Below are 15,042 nucleotides of genomic sequence, written 5' to 3'. Positions count from 1 at the left end.
GAGGCGGGGGCCGGTGAAAGCTTCTCCCAGATGGTGGGGGGGAGAAGGAAGCGGCGACTCTGGGCCTGGCGAGGCCCAGAGAAGCCGCGGGGACAGTTGGGGGGGGGAAGGAAGCGGCGACACCGGGCTTGGTGAAGTCCAGAGAAGCCGCGGGACTGGTGGGAGGGGGGAAGAGGGGACCAACAACTGTGGGCCTGGCAGGGCCCCAAGAAGGCGCAGGACTGGTGGGGGGAAACGGCAACTCTGCAGGGGTTCTCTGGCTGGGCCACTGCTGGAGAAGCCCAAGGGAGACATTTAAATGTCTTCCCGTGGCTTCCGGAGAGCTCCCCGGCTCGCCGGCCTCTGCCTTGAGGGCCTGTCCCTGCGCTTACCCTGCAGACGGTCCTGTTGTTTCCGAGGACCAGAGCAGAGTGAGCCGAGGAGGCTGGCCGGGGCTGACGTGGGCGGAAGTCCACAAAGCAGCCAGTCAACCCAGCCAGCATCTTCTGACTGGCAGTTCTTGCGGCCAACCACTGTTGGTGCGCATCGAACGTTGGACGCGAAAATGGCTTTATATATAAGGACAGGATATAATTAATATAAACATTAAACATATGAAGTTGCCTTGTACCAAGTCCATCCACAGGTTCATGTAGCCCAGCATCATCTACCAACTGGCAGCAACTCCCTTGGGTGTCTGGCAGAGGTCTTTCCAAAAAAGTGCTACTTAGCCCTTTAACAACATTGAATGGGGAACCTTCCTCATGCAAAGCATGAGGCCCAGATCATTTCCAAGAAAAGAGGACTGAGGAAGCCCTCCGCTTGAGACTTAGAGTGGCTCTCAATCAGCAGTAGCAGACAGGGTGGGCAACCAACCATCCAATTCAAAGCTCTGGCCTTTCACCACTTCAGCCCCAAATGTTCAGTGCTGCTTACACGAAATCTCTACATGAATACACAAAAGAACATGAGACACTGACAAGTCTTTATGGACAGGGTTGTTTGTAATTGTTATCTTTCTTTAAGAAATTTTAAGGCCAAAGTATGTCATAAAAAGAGCCCTGCTGGGCCAGACCAGAGGTCCACCTAGTCCAGCATCCTGTCTCACGCAGTGGCCAACCAGTCTCTGAACAAACTTCAGTGAAGCCTCAGCTTGAAAAGGGATTGGGTGGAGTGGAAGGGCTTACAGAAAAAGCAACTCCAGCAGAAGGGGAGAAAACACTAATGAGGGCAAGCTATTTCGGGGGAACTTAATGCTTAATCTTTTTCGTCACGCTTTGTCTCAAAACTGAAGTTGAAAGAAGGGGTTGTAATGATCCTTTAATGCTCTGTCCTATATTTTGTAAATAAAATAAGGAAGCAAAAGGATTCCTGTAATTACAGTGTGGTTTAGGGTTGCCAGGTCCTTACTTGTCGCCAGCAGGGGGCTTTGGAGGGTGTTCCAGAAGGGATGGGAACATCCCAGATGTGATGATATCACACATTAAGTGACATTACACCTTGGAGACGCAGCCCCTTGAAAGGCACCAGTGGCAACCACTTGCAAAAACCAAAACGGTTTTTGCAAGCAGGAGCTGTGCAACCCTGACCTCCAAGCAGCGAATTCACCACTTGGAGTTCAGGCACGGGCATCCCCACTTGCAAAAAAAAATTAGAAGAAGAAGAAGAAGAGATTGGATTTATACCCCACCCTTCACTACCCAAAGGAGTCTCAGAGCAGCTTACAAACTCCTTTCCCTTCCTCTCCCCACAACAGGAACCCTGTGAGGTGGGTGGGGCTGAGAGAGCTCTGACAGAAACTGCTGTTTTTCAAGAACAGCTGTGCCAGGACTATGGCTTGCCCAAGGTCATCCAGCAGGTGCAAGTAGAGGAATAGGGAATCAAACCTGATCCTCCCAGATTAGAGTCCACGCACTTTACACACACATCAGGTCTACCTTCTGTCTTCTTTTCCTCAGGGGCGTGGGGCAGGGGTAGATTGTGGAAGTAACTGGTGTCAAAGAGAAGTCCTCCTGTTCTAAGGCCAACTGCTAATAACCTTCTGGGCTACGTACCCCCTCCTTTTTAACCTTCTCGTTTCCCTGTTGCTTCAGGACATTTTTTTTTTTAAAGAGAGAGTCGTGTAGACTTTGTACATTTAAAAGCGATGGAACCCTGCATCTTTATTTATGACTATGTAAAATCAATGCCTGGTAATAGAAGGTGAAAGTCACTCAGCTAATTACACATGCTTGATGAACAGCATAACAACAGCCATTGCTGCACTGCACGTTAGTCAAGGCATGTAAATTACTGCAGTTATTCTCATGTGAAGAAGGTATGGGAACACAAGATGGTGTTATGCAGAAGAACACCCTAATTTCCCTTGATACACATTAATTTGGGGCTTTGTCTTGCAGGATTGCAATGAATTACTTCTTCAGAACAACAGATGTAAAAGGAAAACCTTAACAATATAAATTTTGCAGAAATACACAATGCAGTCTTAAGCATGTACACTCAAAAGTAAATACTACAGTACAACTTACTGCCTATTGAGTGTGTTTAGGGTTGTACTCATAATCCATTATCTTGTTTGTCGGCAAATGCCCACCAAAGATAAACCGTAATGTAATTAACACTGGTTTCTGGTTTCCAAAACCAAAATTGTTCCTATCTATAAAGGTTAGGCTACGTTTACACAAGAGGTCAGAAACTAGGGTTGCCAAGGTCAGGCTGGGAAATTCCTGAAGATTTGGGGCAGCGGAGCCTGGGGGGGGGGCAGGGACCTCTGCAGGGTACAATGCCAGTCCACCCTCCAAAGCAGCTATTTTCTCCAGGGGAGCTGATCTCTGCCATCTGGAGATCAGTTATAACTCTGGGAGATCACTAGGCCCCACCTGGAGGCTGGCAACACTGTCAAAAGCCTCCAACTGGCTGTAGCAGCTGTCAGTTTCGATAGGTCCTACAACCAGGAAGATAGCCCTTTTTCAGTCACTTTCTCATTCCTTTTACCACTGCAAGAAGAATACCTACAGTGCTGAAAGAAGTGAGACGAGCAAAGAGCTGCAAGACAGTGGAGTGGTGCTAGAAGGAGGAGGAGGAGGAATATACCCCGCCATTCACTCGGAGTGGCTTACAATCTCCTTTCCTTCCTCTCCCCACAACAGACACCCTGTGAGTTAGATGGGGCTGAGAGAGCTCTGAGAGAACTGTGGCTTGCCCAAGGTCATCCAGCAACTGCATGTGGAGGAGTGGGGAATCAAACACAGTTCTCCCAGACTAGAGTCCACACAGGGCCGGCTTACCCGCTAGGCGAACTAGGGATTCGCTTAGAGAGCCGGGCCCTGTATGGGGCAGGTGGCAGGCCCTGGATGGGGCGCCGAAGTTTGCCTCCCCCCAAAAAAAGCCCGCGCACTGCCTAAGCGTGCTGCCGAAGTTCGCCTCCCCCCTGCTCCGCTGCCAAAGCAGCCGCATCCCCAGCCAGCCAGCCAGCTGTCCCCGAGCCCAGGATGGGGTGCACTGCTGAAGTGCGGCTCCCCCCCTCGTCCTCCACTCCCTCCATCCAGGCTCTGCCTAGGGAGCTGCTCGCCGGAGTCCCCTCCGCCGCTGCCTCCTCCGGCCAACCCGCTTGGCCTCCTCTTCCCAACTCCGTGGCATCCTTTCCCCACTGGGACAGGAGCCCCCGTTGGCTCCGGAGATCTGCAGGGCCGCTGAGGGGAGGGGGAATTTCTAGCCCTCTCCTTCCTGACCTCGGCCTTCTCCCCCAGACTCGCTGGCCGCTCTCTCACTCTCTCGCAGTTGCCGCTCCGCTTCCTCCCGGGGGCCCTCCTGGAGAGCCCTCTCCCCGCGCTTGTCCTTGGGCTGCAGGTGGAGGCACCAGACACACGGGTAGCGGCGGCACTGCTGCTTTCGGCTGAGCCCAGCCATTGATGGGAGACAGCCAAGGGTCGCTATCCGCCGTGGCGCTCTGCAGCTGTTCCGGGGCGGCCAGGTCTTGGGCCGCCTCTGCTGGGCGCACTGCAGTAGCAGGAGCCGCTGATGGGTGCCCTGCACCGGAGAGCCTCGGCTCGGCTGGCTTGGGGGGGGGGGGGGGCTCACCGCATAGCAGCCAGGGTGAGCCGGAGAGCAGCAGCCGCGGCGGCGGCGGCGGGTGAGTGAGTGAGAGAGGCAGTGACCAGGATGGGGAGGGTGCGGGAAGGCTGGCTGACCGACCACCGACCAGCTGGGAGGTCTCCAGGCCCCACAGGGAGGTTGGCATCTGCACTCGCCTAGGGCGCAGAAACACCTCGAGCTGGCCCTGAGTCCGCACTCCTAACCACTGCACCAAACTGGCTCCCAAAAAAGCAGAAGCTTCAAGTGTCTTAGAATCTGTCAAGGCCATGGCTATTTTATCACACTGCAGCCACTTAAAACTTTGGCTACACCAACTGCATGGTGACCCCAAAGACTACAGCTTTGGGACACACATTAAAGAAAAGCATCACCATGTTCTTTGCTTCCCTGGATTTCCACACGGTTGTGAGAACAAAGTAATGCTTAACCTGCCATTTGGCTAGAGGTTGCAGGTTCTTCATGCAGGTTTCTCCCCTGCAGGTTCACCAGGCAACTATCAAGCCCAGCCACACAATTAGGCAGAGTAAGGAAGCTCAAGTTGGGCCACAGTGTGGAGGATACCATTAAAATGGCAGCCAACTGTCAGTGATGGTTTTACCACTATGGGGAGTGCCCCTAGGATTTTTCACCCCAGGTACCAAAATCTCCAGGGCAATCTATGGCTGCTGCAGCAGTAATTGTGGAGTGAGCTTTGACGTGGCCATAAATGTCACAAATATTTGCCATATTTAGAACCAGTAAAACACTAAACATCTGTGGTGTGGACTCTAATCTGGGAGAACTGGGTTTGATTCCCCACTCCTCCACTTGTACCTGCTGGATGACCTTGGGTCAGCCACAGTTCTCTCAGAGCTGTCCTTGAAAAAGAGGAGTATGTGTCAGAGCTCTCTCAGCCCCACCTACCTCACAGGGTGTCTGTTGTGGGGAGGGGAAGGGAAAGGAGTTTGCAAGCCGCTCTGAGACTCCTTTGGGTAGTGAAGGGTGGGGTATAAATCCAATCTCTTCTCTTCTTGTTCTTCTTCTTGTTGGTGCACCCTCTTTAACAGCTCCCTGAGCAAGGTGGGACAGGAGATAAGCATCTGTCCTTGAGATGCCCCAAGATGACACCTGGAAATCATCTGTATAGACTGAACACCCTAAATTAGAGCTGTGGGATTCCTCTGCTGACAGGGAACCAAGAGACTTCAGCCTCAGCAGTCTTCCTTATTTAAGATTAACACAGAAACAGATTTACCATTTTGTTGTATTGTAAGGGCACACAATCACTCACACATCATTAATTCAGCTACATGTAAGTGCCAGAAAATGACAGAGTGTTGGACTGGATGGGCCTTTGGCCTGATCCAACATTGGCGTCTCTTATGTTCTTATGACAAAAGGAGTTGTTCAGAGAAGACAAAGGCCACAGTACAGCCATCCTGGGACTGTACCACTCTGGAGCATGAAGGGGGGGGGAGGAAATTCTCCTGTCCCCCCACCCTACTGCCAAAGCCTCACATAGAAAATTATGGTCTTTTTGGAAAACAGTAAACTGAGTCATATAAGCTACCTCTTATATCCAAGATCCAACAGTGTTAGGGGGAACAGCATGGTTGTCTCTTAGGGTTACACAGGTCAGTTCTCCTGGAGAAAAGGGCCGCTTTGGAGGGCAGGCTCTATCGTCTTGTATCCTACTGAGGTCCCTCCCCTCGCCAAACCCGGCCTTCCCTAGATCTACCCCCAAATCTCTAGAAATTTCGCAACCCTACTGGCTGTGCACTTTTTGTGGATTATGTTCTTGATGCTGGGATAGTATTTTCTGAAACTAACTACAGACTATAGAGCATCTTTGGGAATTTGGTCCAAACCATGAGTCTTCCGAGCACACTGTTCTTGCATCCTGACTCCTCCGGCTTCTCACTAGCATTAGACTCATCCATCTTCTGCACCAAGTGAAAAACAGATGAATATACAAGCACATGATCAAGGGACAAACGGACATGTGAAAGACTTTAGTCTTTAAGAAACTTCTAATGTGAATCCACTAGGTTTGCCAGTCCTCTGGTGGGAAATCCCCCACGCCACCTCTCGTGTCCCACTGCCAGACCAAGCAGTGGCAGAAGAAAGAAGTACATCCCATTTACTATTGAGCCAATGGCATGACATCACTTCCTGGGGAAACCCAGAAGTCATGTCTCTCCTTCCTAGGGGTCAGCAAAAATACCACCCTCCAGTCTACTAATCCATAACACTAAGGCTTCAGTCCTATGCACACCTACTCAGGAACAAGTCCCACTGAACAAAGTGGAACTGACTTCTGAGTAAACATGTGTAGAAGTGCTCTGTTAAGTTTTGTAGATGCCTTGGCCTCTGCTCCCTGGGGCTCAGTTAGAGCTGCCAAGTGGGGGCGGGGGGCGGGTAAACCCCCACTTTGGAGGCCCGATTTCGGCTGCCGCGGAATCAGGCTCCAGGGGGAACTCCGCCCCCCCCCCGAAGCGCAGCATGGCTGCGTCACCAGAGGTGACACAACCACGTCGATCACGTTGGGGGCGTGGACCCGATCGTCGGAGGGAAACCTCTACGGTTTCCCCTCCGACAATCTGGGCCACGCCCCCAATTTGATCGACGTCGTGCGTCACTTCCGGGATGTGTTGGTGGCGCGCACACATCAGAGGAGAGCACCCAGAGCCCGGCAACGCTCCCCCGCCAGTAAGGATATTTGACTGGGCAACCCTAGGCTCAGTCTACATGAAAAACAGAATGGTAATGTTTCTGAAAAACTGTAGATAGCCTCCTTAACGTCTTCATTCAAGGATTTATCAGGACCTGAAGATGAAACACACACACACAGACCCCAGAACAGAATGGGCAGAGGGGTGAAGGCATGAAATGGAAGCACAATTTGGATGCCACAGACAGACAAGCTGAGAGCCACTGCTGTGAGTTGGCTGAAAGCAGGGCTTTTTTTGTAGAAAAAGCCCAGCAGACACTCATTAGCATAATAGGCCGCACCCAACAGCAGAAACTAATTAGCATATTAGGCCACACCCCATGCCTTCCTTTGTCTTGCCTGGGTGCACCGAGGCTACAGGGAGCCCGGGCAAGCTCCACACTGAACGAAAGGGAAGGCAGTTTAGAGGTAAAGATTTATTCACGGCAAAAAGCCAGGATTCTAATACAACAGTCGAATGAAGGCAGTTTAAACTGCCTTCTCTTGGCTTGTCCAGGCACCCTGTGGCTGTGGGAAGCCTGGGCAAGCTGGCCCTTGGACAGGCTTGGGAAGGCACAGGGAGGCATTTCAATGCCTTCCCGTTCCTTCCAGGGGGTCCCTGGCCCACCTGCCTCAGATGCGCCTGGGGGCGGGGTCGCTCTCCAGGCCTTCCCTCTGTAGCCACACACACAGAGGTTTTGGCTGTAGTGGGCATGGCCAACTCTGAAGCCAGCCGGAACTCTGTTCCTGTGCATTCCTGTCCAAAAAGAGCCCTGGCTGAAAGCACCTGGGAGGTGCAAGATCTCTCTTTCTCGACCTCTGGAGCACCATATCGGCCACTCAGTAGGAGTGCCTTTTTGCCTCTTCCTGTGCTCTGCTTGTAAAGGAACACATGCACACCACTCTGCATCTACTGCATGGGGGATTATGCGAACATGAACACATAAAGCTGCCTTATACTGAATCAGACCACTGGTCCATCAAGGTCAGTACTGTCTACTGAACCTGGGGCAGCTTTCCAGGGTCTCAGGTGGATAGGGCTGCCAAGTTGCCCCGAATCTGCTGGTCTGGATCCGGCCGGCGGTGGGAACTCCACCCCTGAAGTGGCCAGATTGGGCCGACATGCCCGGCATGATGACATAGCCCGGAAAAAGCACAGCAGGAACTCATTAGCATAATAGGACACACCCAACAGCAGAAACTCATTAGCATATTAGACCACACCCCTGACAGCATAGCTCATTAGCATATTAGGCCATACCCCCATGCCTTCCCTTGGCTTGCCTGGGCCCCAAGCCAGCCCTTGGACAAGCCGGGGAAGGCATGGGGAGGCATTTAAATGCCTCCCTGATCCTTCCAGGAGCCCCCTTGGCCCACCCGCCTCAGTCGCCGGGGGGGTCGCTCTTCAGGCCTTCCCTCTGTAGCCATGCACGCAGAGGTTTTGGTTGTAGTGTGTGTGGCCAACTCTGAAGCCAGCCGGAACTCCGTTCCTGTGCATTGCTGCCCAAAAATAGCCCTGCCCGGAAGTGATGTTATCACGCTGGGCACGTCGCCGGGCGACGCTCTGGCAATCGGCCTGAAAACTCTATGGTACCATGTCTCAGCCAGGGACCCAAACTCCCCCGCTAAACAAAGGTAAGCACTTGGCAACCCTACAGGTAGAGGTCTTTCCCATCACCTACCACCTGGTCCTTTCAGCTGGAGATCGCTGGGGAGCCACTGTTCCTCCCCATATAAAGCACATACTACAAAAAGGGCACAAGTCTCCTGTGCTCTCTTCCACAGAAGAAACAACAGTATATTTATTATTGTTTAAACAGAACAAAGATATTTCATTCTTTAAATATTTGAGATCATCTTTCTCCCACGACTAGATCCAAGGTACCTTACAAAATAATCAATCAACAAAGGAATTCAATGACCCCCATAAAATGTACAATGTACCGACACAATACAAATGGAAGAGGAGCTGAAAATCAGACAAGGAGCAACATAACAGCCAGATTATCATCCAGAAAACAAAGAGGAGGGAACGCACCCTCCAAGCCTGAGCAGAGAGGCCCAGCTTTGCCTGAGGCCTAAAGGATAACAATAGGAAATCAGGTGGATCTCCAGTGGTGAGGTAGGAGTTCTATGTACAGGGTACATTTGCAAAAAAAACCAAACCCTTCTACCTAGTTTCCACCCACCTGATCTCTGAAGGTACAGGAACTCAAGGAAGGGTCTCCCAAAAGATGACCTCAAAAGATTAATGTGCAACAGTAAAATCATGGTTTTAAAGTCTCCAGATTGACCAACTGAATGCTTTCCTCTCCCAAACCATCATGCTCATAAACTTCCACCAGAGAAAATAGATTTAACTAGTTTTGATTTAATGTGATGGATAATTTCAATGTGCTCATTTCTGACTACATTCTTAGTAAGGGCTAAATCATGTACTTTTTCTGAAGGTGTGTTTTGCCCCTAAGTAGACTCTTTTTCACACATGGCCTATAAATTACCAAAGAAATGAGTGCTGTTATGATCCTTTAAGAACTTGAGACCAGAAGATCATTTAACTTGAAGAAGAAGAAACGTAAATAAAGAAAAGTACACAAGATAGGAATCAGAAAGCATTGTCAAAAGTATCTTCTGAAGTGTTCCTGACTTACCAGGGAAGAATGATCATAGGAAATGAAATTAATAGTAGCAGAAATAAGTAATTCATGGATATGCAGTGCAATCCTAAAAAGAGTTAGTTCTTCTATCCATAAACTTCAGTGGACTTTGAAGGATGATAACTAGGATTGCATTGTTTGTCTCTGACACCAACACTTAGCATACATACTTAGGAGGTAAATGAGATTTACTTCTGAGCAAACATACATTGAATTGGGCTGCAAGATGTCAAGAATATTAGGTTGCTTCAAACAAATGACAATATAATTCTGACAGGGTATGAGCTTTCCTGACTCACAAAAGCTCATACCCTACCACAAATTTTGTTAGTCTTCATGGGGCTACTAGACTCTTGCTCTTTTTTTACTACTACAGACAAACACGGCTAACCATCTTAATATCATTCTGGTTCTTAAATTTATATATATAAATCTTCAAGAAAAATTAGCACTGAGCAAAAAAAAATGAGATGGATACCCCACTTTCAGTTGATTGGGTTACATCCTCCCAGCTCTTCCACAGGAGCAAGTGGGAGAAGACTCCATCCCTGAAATGCTCTTGGTGATCTTGGTAGGGTTGCCAAACCCAGTGGAGCCTGGAGATCTCCCAGAATTTCAACCGAACTCAGACTACAGAGATCAGTTTCCCTGGAGGAAATGGCTCCCCAAGCTCTGCCCTCCTCAGGTTCCACACCCAAAATCTCCTGGTATTCCCCAATCTGGAGTTGGCAACCCTAGATCATAGGACCCTGACAGCCCAAAACCACAAGGGGAAATCAGATGAGATTTTACTTCATCCGTGCATGAATGGAAGAAATGGTCAGATACAATCCATTAAATTGTAAGATACAGCCATATATCAGTCCATACTGTTGACTGCAGTTACATCTTCAGTGGGTAATACAGATTATATGAATTCCCATCAGGTGTGTCCAACTAACCAAGTGGCACAGGACTTTGTAGCAGAGGACTGGTATCAAGTCACCTTCAACTGCAATCCAGAGAAAATTAATATCTCTGCATTTCAGGATCCAAATTCATCTTTTGGTTTTATGGGTGGATATAATTTTCTGTGACATAAAAGCATTAATTTTACAGATTTCTGGATTTGAACTTTTGTATCCCAAAGCAGAATTCACAAAGGACTAATATATATATCTGAATGTGAGCAGATTGAAGTTCCAAATCTACACAGCAACTCTGGAACAAACTTTCAAAACTCTGAAATTCTCCCTGGATTTTTAAGGTACACCTCTGCAAGTGAAAATTCTTTGCACAAATGGAGCATCCATGTCTTAGAGACCAATCCTAAGCAGGTCTACTCAGAAGTAAGCCCCGCTTTATTCAATGTGGCTTACTCCCAGGAAAACGCTTCAAGGATTACAGCCTCACTTTAGTTTCATATTTCACACATATTTAAATACCACTAACAGTAATGAAGACCTTAATAAAATGTTATGTATACCATGCTGGTGCTATAAAAATACTATTTTTTAGAAAACAAACTAGTATAACTCCACATAATTCCTATATAAAGCTGGTTTCCCCCCCAGTTGGAAAAACTCTGTTCTTTCACCATTTAACCAGCTAAATCACATGAGTAGTAGCTGATCATACAAATAAATAAAGGCTTTATGGTACACTACTATGAGACTTTTGTTCCGGTGCCAAGGGAGGAGGATATCATAGTATGTTGCATGGACTTTAAATGCTATTGTGCATTAAAACTTGCTGAAAACCATGTCCTCACTGGGTCCACATATGAAAAAAGCACAAACCCACACTCCATACCTCTCTACAATCAAACCAAGCTACAGGCAAAAAACCCCCACCCTCTCTAATCGGCCTATACAAAACAGTTGTGAAGAGAGAGCTATTCAGTCTTTAGGCTTCAATGGGGGAGGAAAGGTTATCCTCTCAATCATCCGCTTTTAGACTATCTCCTGTTTAAACTGGTTTCCAAGCTATTTCTTCCACCTGCACTTCAATCACCAACAAAGCAGCTTGATTTTCTTTTAAAGATGTGTTCGTCCTCTGTATGTTTTTTATTTTTTTTTCCAACCCAGATTTCATTTGGTGTCCACTTTATACATACCTCCTTTTCTACAAATTTTCTTGCCGGGTTTTCTGGCACATTCCTTGGATATTCTTTTGACTGAAAAATGAATAGAAGACTAGAAAATAACATGGAGCTCCGTCACACATAGTAGGAGCATGCAATTCCACTAGCTAACTTCAAGATGGCCTCCTTTTTTTTTTTTTTTTTTGGTTAGGTGTGGAAGAGTCCCAACTGCGGTTTTTTGCCTACCCATGCAATGGTTCAAGATGTTGATGCATCTTTCCCAGAATTCAATGAGTGGGAATGAGAATTAGGTACCAACTTTGACCTAAAAATACACGTGCTGAAGGACAAAATAAATGCATCTAGACAAGAGAAGAAGGAAGGACGTAGAAGCTAAGAACCAAGGCATACATAGAAAAGCCACATGCATACATGTGAAAAAGAAAAGAAAAGAAAAGGGAGAGCTGGCATGCAGACAAGAAAGCCGTGCTGGCTACCAGTACACATGAATTAAGAGTAAAAAATTTCAAATAGGAATGTAAAAGAAAAGAAAATTCTCCTTGCTTTTCCTGCAAATCACTCACCATCTTCAGTCGGGACATATATATTTAAATACAGGCAGTCTTCGTTCTGATCTTGTACATAGGTTGAAACTATATCCAAGTTATTAGTAAACCAGACAGGAAGCATGACTTCAGGTAACCGGCCCTCTATAATGTTCTGGGGACACACCGGAGCAAACTGTGTAGCATTTTTGATATCTGGCCAGGGAGACGGTGGTTCAGGAGGTTGAAATCGACGCTCCCCGATGGGCGGGGCAGCATAAGGAACCCCAAGGAACTGGATGACTGGTCCCAAAATCTCATTGTTTAATTCCTTCTTCATCCCTCTGACTTTACCAAAGCTGGTCGTCACCACTGGGTCCGTATCATCCAATTTTTGCGACGACACGGCAGCGGCGTGAAGCAAGAAACCAAGTATGCAAAACGTGAATGTGGCATCCAAGCCCATGTGCAAGAGGCGGACTAGTATTGCTCTCCACACACAGTTCAGCCACATGGATCTTGGGAAGGCCATGGTCCCACATCAGTTGTCTCACGATGGCCCAAACAATTTTTATTTGTATCCACTTGATGGGGAGGGGAGGAGGGTGAACAAGAATTCTCTTCGAGGGGGCCAGGGAAATGAAATGGAACGAGACTCCAAAATGTGAGCCCGTCAGAACACTCGCAAATGGCTCTTCACACGACAAGCATCTTCCATCGATTTCATTCTCCTGGAGGCTGCGTCTTCACTCACCCCTACTTATCAGATGACACTCTATTGACAATACTGTTTTCCATAGTAGCAATCCGAAGAGAGCAGCCATTTACTGTAGATTCCCCACTTATAAATCAATTCCAGTTAGCTGCAGGTCTATATCCTGGAGAAAAATGAAAAACAAATCATTAGTATGAAAGAGCTAATCTGGGCAGAATAATAGCTTGGTTTTACAAATTACTGTATATACATTAATAGTTTCTGAAGCTGTGCAAGTAAAATACTACAAAACGTAGTTTATGGTTCTAACGAGATGACAGGCCAAAAAAAAAATGTTTGCCAAGTTATGATGTCACCTGCCAAGTTTGCACACGCATCATGGAAACACAACAGTGAAATTCAGATGACTGAGTTTAAACCCATGGATTCAAAGGCTGGATTAAATATGCTTTAATGCTGAATTTTTATTTGCCTCAAAAGGGCATGCAATCAATTTTAAACTTGTTACCAGAGGCCAATTTAATAGGAACCACAAATCAATTATAGTTTTTACACAACTCTAAAATATGTGGTAAATACAAGATGAACTGCAGATTTCCAGAGAGAGGGGGAGACCTAGCGACCTGTGGAATATTCTGAGGTTGTCAAGAAAAGAGGCATGGCTGAATTCTTTCTCCAGGTAGCTGTCTCAGGCCAATACAGTGACATCCAAGTGATACCCTTCTATATCCACTGAAGCCTACTGAGAGTCTCTTAAACCATGACTGTACAACTGAGTAGAGAATGAATCCAATGTAACTCAACACACATTCTAATATGCTCATAGTAGCATTAATCTCTCTCTCTCTCTCTCTCATGCATGCACGCACACACGCACACATACAGAGCTGCAAGACAGGTCAAACCACACCATTACGAACACAAAATAGACCTTTGAGAACAGTCCGAAGAGCATCTAATGGGAACATGATAGGCATGGAGCCACAAAATATCAGACCTCTTTGTGGTCCAGATTATCCTTCTTAGGGCTACCGTAACTCCTGGCTAGTTATTAATCTTTTGGAAGGGTGTGCCTTTTAAACCAGTGTAGTTGTTTCCCACGCAACAGGTACTTAACGCATATGCATCAGCGGGCATTTAACTACTGCTGCCCCCTTTTTGCATTGCTTCTCCCCTTTAGAAAGAAAGCCATGGCTAGCCAAATATTCCTTTCCACCGAATAAAGAGGAAGAGAGCTTTCAGTCATATTACAACACCTCAGTCTCTGCCCAGCAAGACAGAACTAGTTACTTTCTGCTCCAGAATCCTCCATCAAAAGAGAAGGCAAGACAGTATCTTAACAACTATCTAGTGAATGCTTAGTCATATTCAACGCACAACTTGCCAACTTGGAAAGACGCAAGTCGTACATGATGCAGGGAGATTATTGGTTTGCCAATATGGAACGGACAAGTTAGCATTGCCTCCCACTCATCAGTGACATTTGAAGCAGCTGGACAATTGAACCCAGTGTGCGGATTCTTCATAATAAGCGGTACAGTCCATATGACTAAGTGTTTACAATATGTCAATTACTCTCGACTCTTTCCAGGTTTTCCTGCAAGATCTGTCAAGCCATTGCTCTCCTCACTCTTCACAAGGGAATGCCCACCCCGTTTCCTGCCCATCTGGAATTCTGGTCCATTCTTCTCATGAAGAATGGGCCAGAACGAACCCCGCCCCCCCAAACCTCTGGCCTCTCTTGCTCCATCTCATCTCTGTAGGGTTTCCAAGCCTCCAGCATTCAATGGGGTCACATATGTAACATCAGGCCTGATTCTTAATAGCTGGGCAGCTAAATTCAAGTCCCGCAGCACCCTTAGAGACCAACAAGATTTTTTTAATGGGGGGGGGATAAGCTTTTGAGAGTCAAAGCTCCCTTCATCAGATGTCCTTTGCCTCTCGAAAGCTTAGAAGCTAAAATGACTAAACTGATGCTATCATACTTTGGTCACGTTATGAGAAGACTCGCTGGAAAAGATGCTAGGAAAAGCTGAGGCGGCAGGAAAAGAGGAAGAGTCAACATGAGATGGATTGGCTCAGTCGGGGATGCCACGGTCTTCAGTCTGCAAGACCTGAGCAAGGCTGTTAACGATAGGACGCTTTGGAGGGTATTAATTTATAGGGTCGTCATAAGACAGAAGTGACTTGATGGCACTTACACACAAAAAGGTGCTACAGGACTCAAATCTAGCTAGTCTACTGCAGATCAACACAGCTGCCGTCCACAACTATATTAATGGTTGGGGTCAGGGCTATTT

At 47.5% G+C, this 15,042-nt stretch overlaps 1 protein-coding gene across 1 annotated transcript in view; it reads right to left on the bottom strand.

Annotated features, from left to right (window-relative positions):
- LOC107107990 (neuroligin-1-like) overlaps nucleotides 1-12,559 on the bottom strand; it is a 260,939-nt gene extending 248,380 nt beyond the window's left edge. The window contains exon 1 of the mRNA XM_015408374.1: nucleotides 12,067-12,559. Within this exon, the coding sequence (XP_015263860.1) occupies nucleotides 12,067-12,559 (493 nt within the window). The remainder of the gene's footprint in view (nucleotides 1-12,066) is intronic.
- Nucleotides 12,560-15,042: the final 2,483 nt, after the last annotated feature.

Source organism: Gekko japonicus, unplaced genomic scaffold (genome assembly GCF_001447785.1).
Source record: "Gekko japonicus isolate JY-2015 unplaced genomic scaffold, Gekko_japonicus_V1.1 scaffold607, whole genome shotgun sequence".
NCBI lineage: Eukaryota > Metazoa > Chordata > Lepidosauria > Squamata > Gekkonidae > Gekko > Gekko japonicus.
This window is presented reverse-complemented; position numbering and strand designations above follow the sequence as displayed.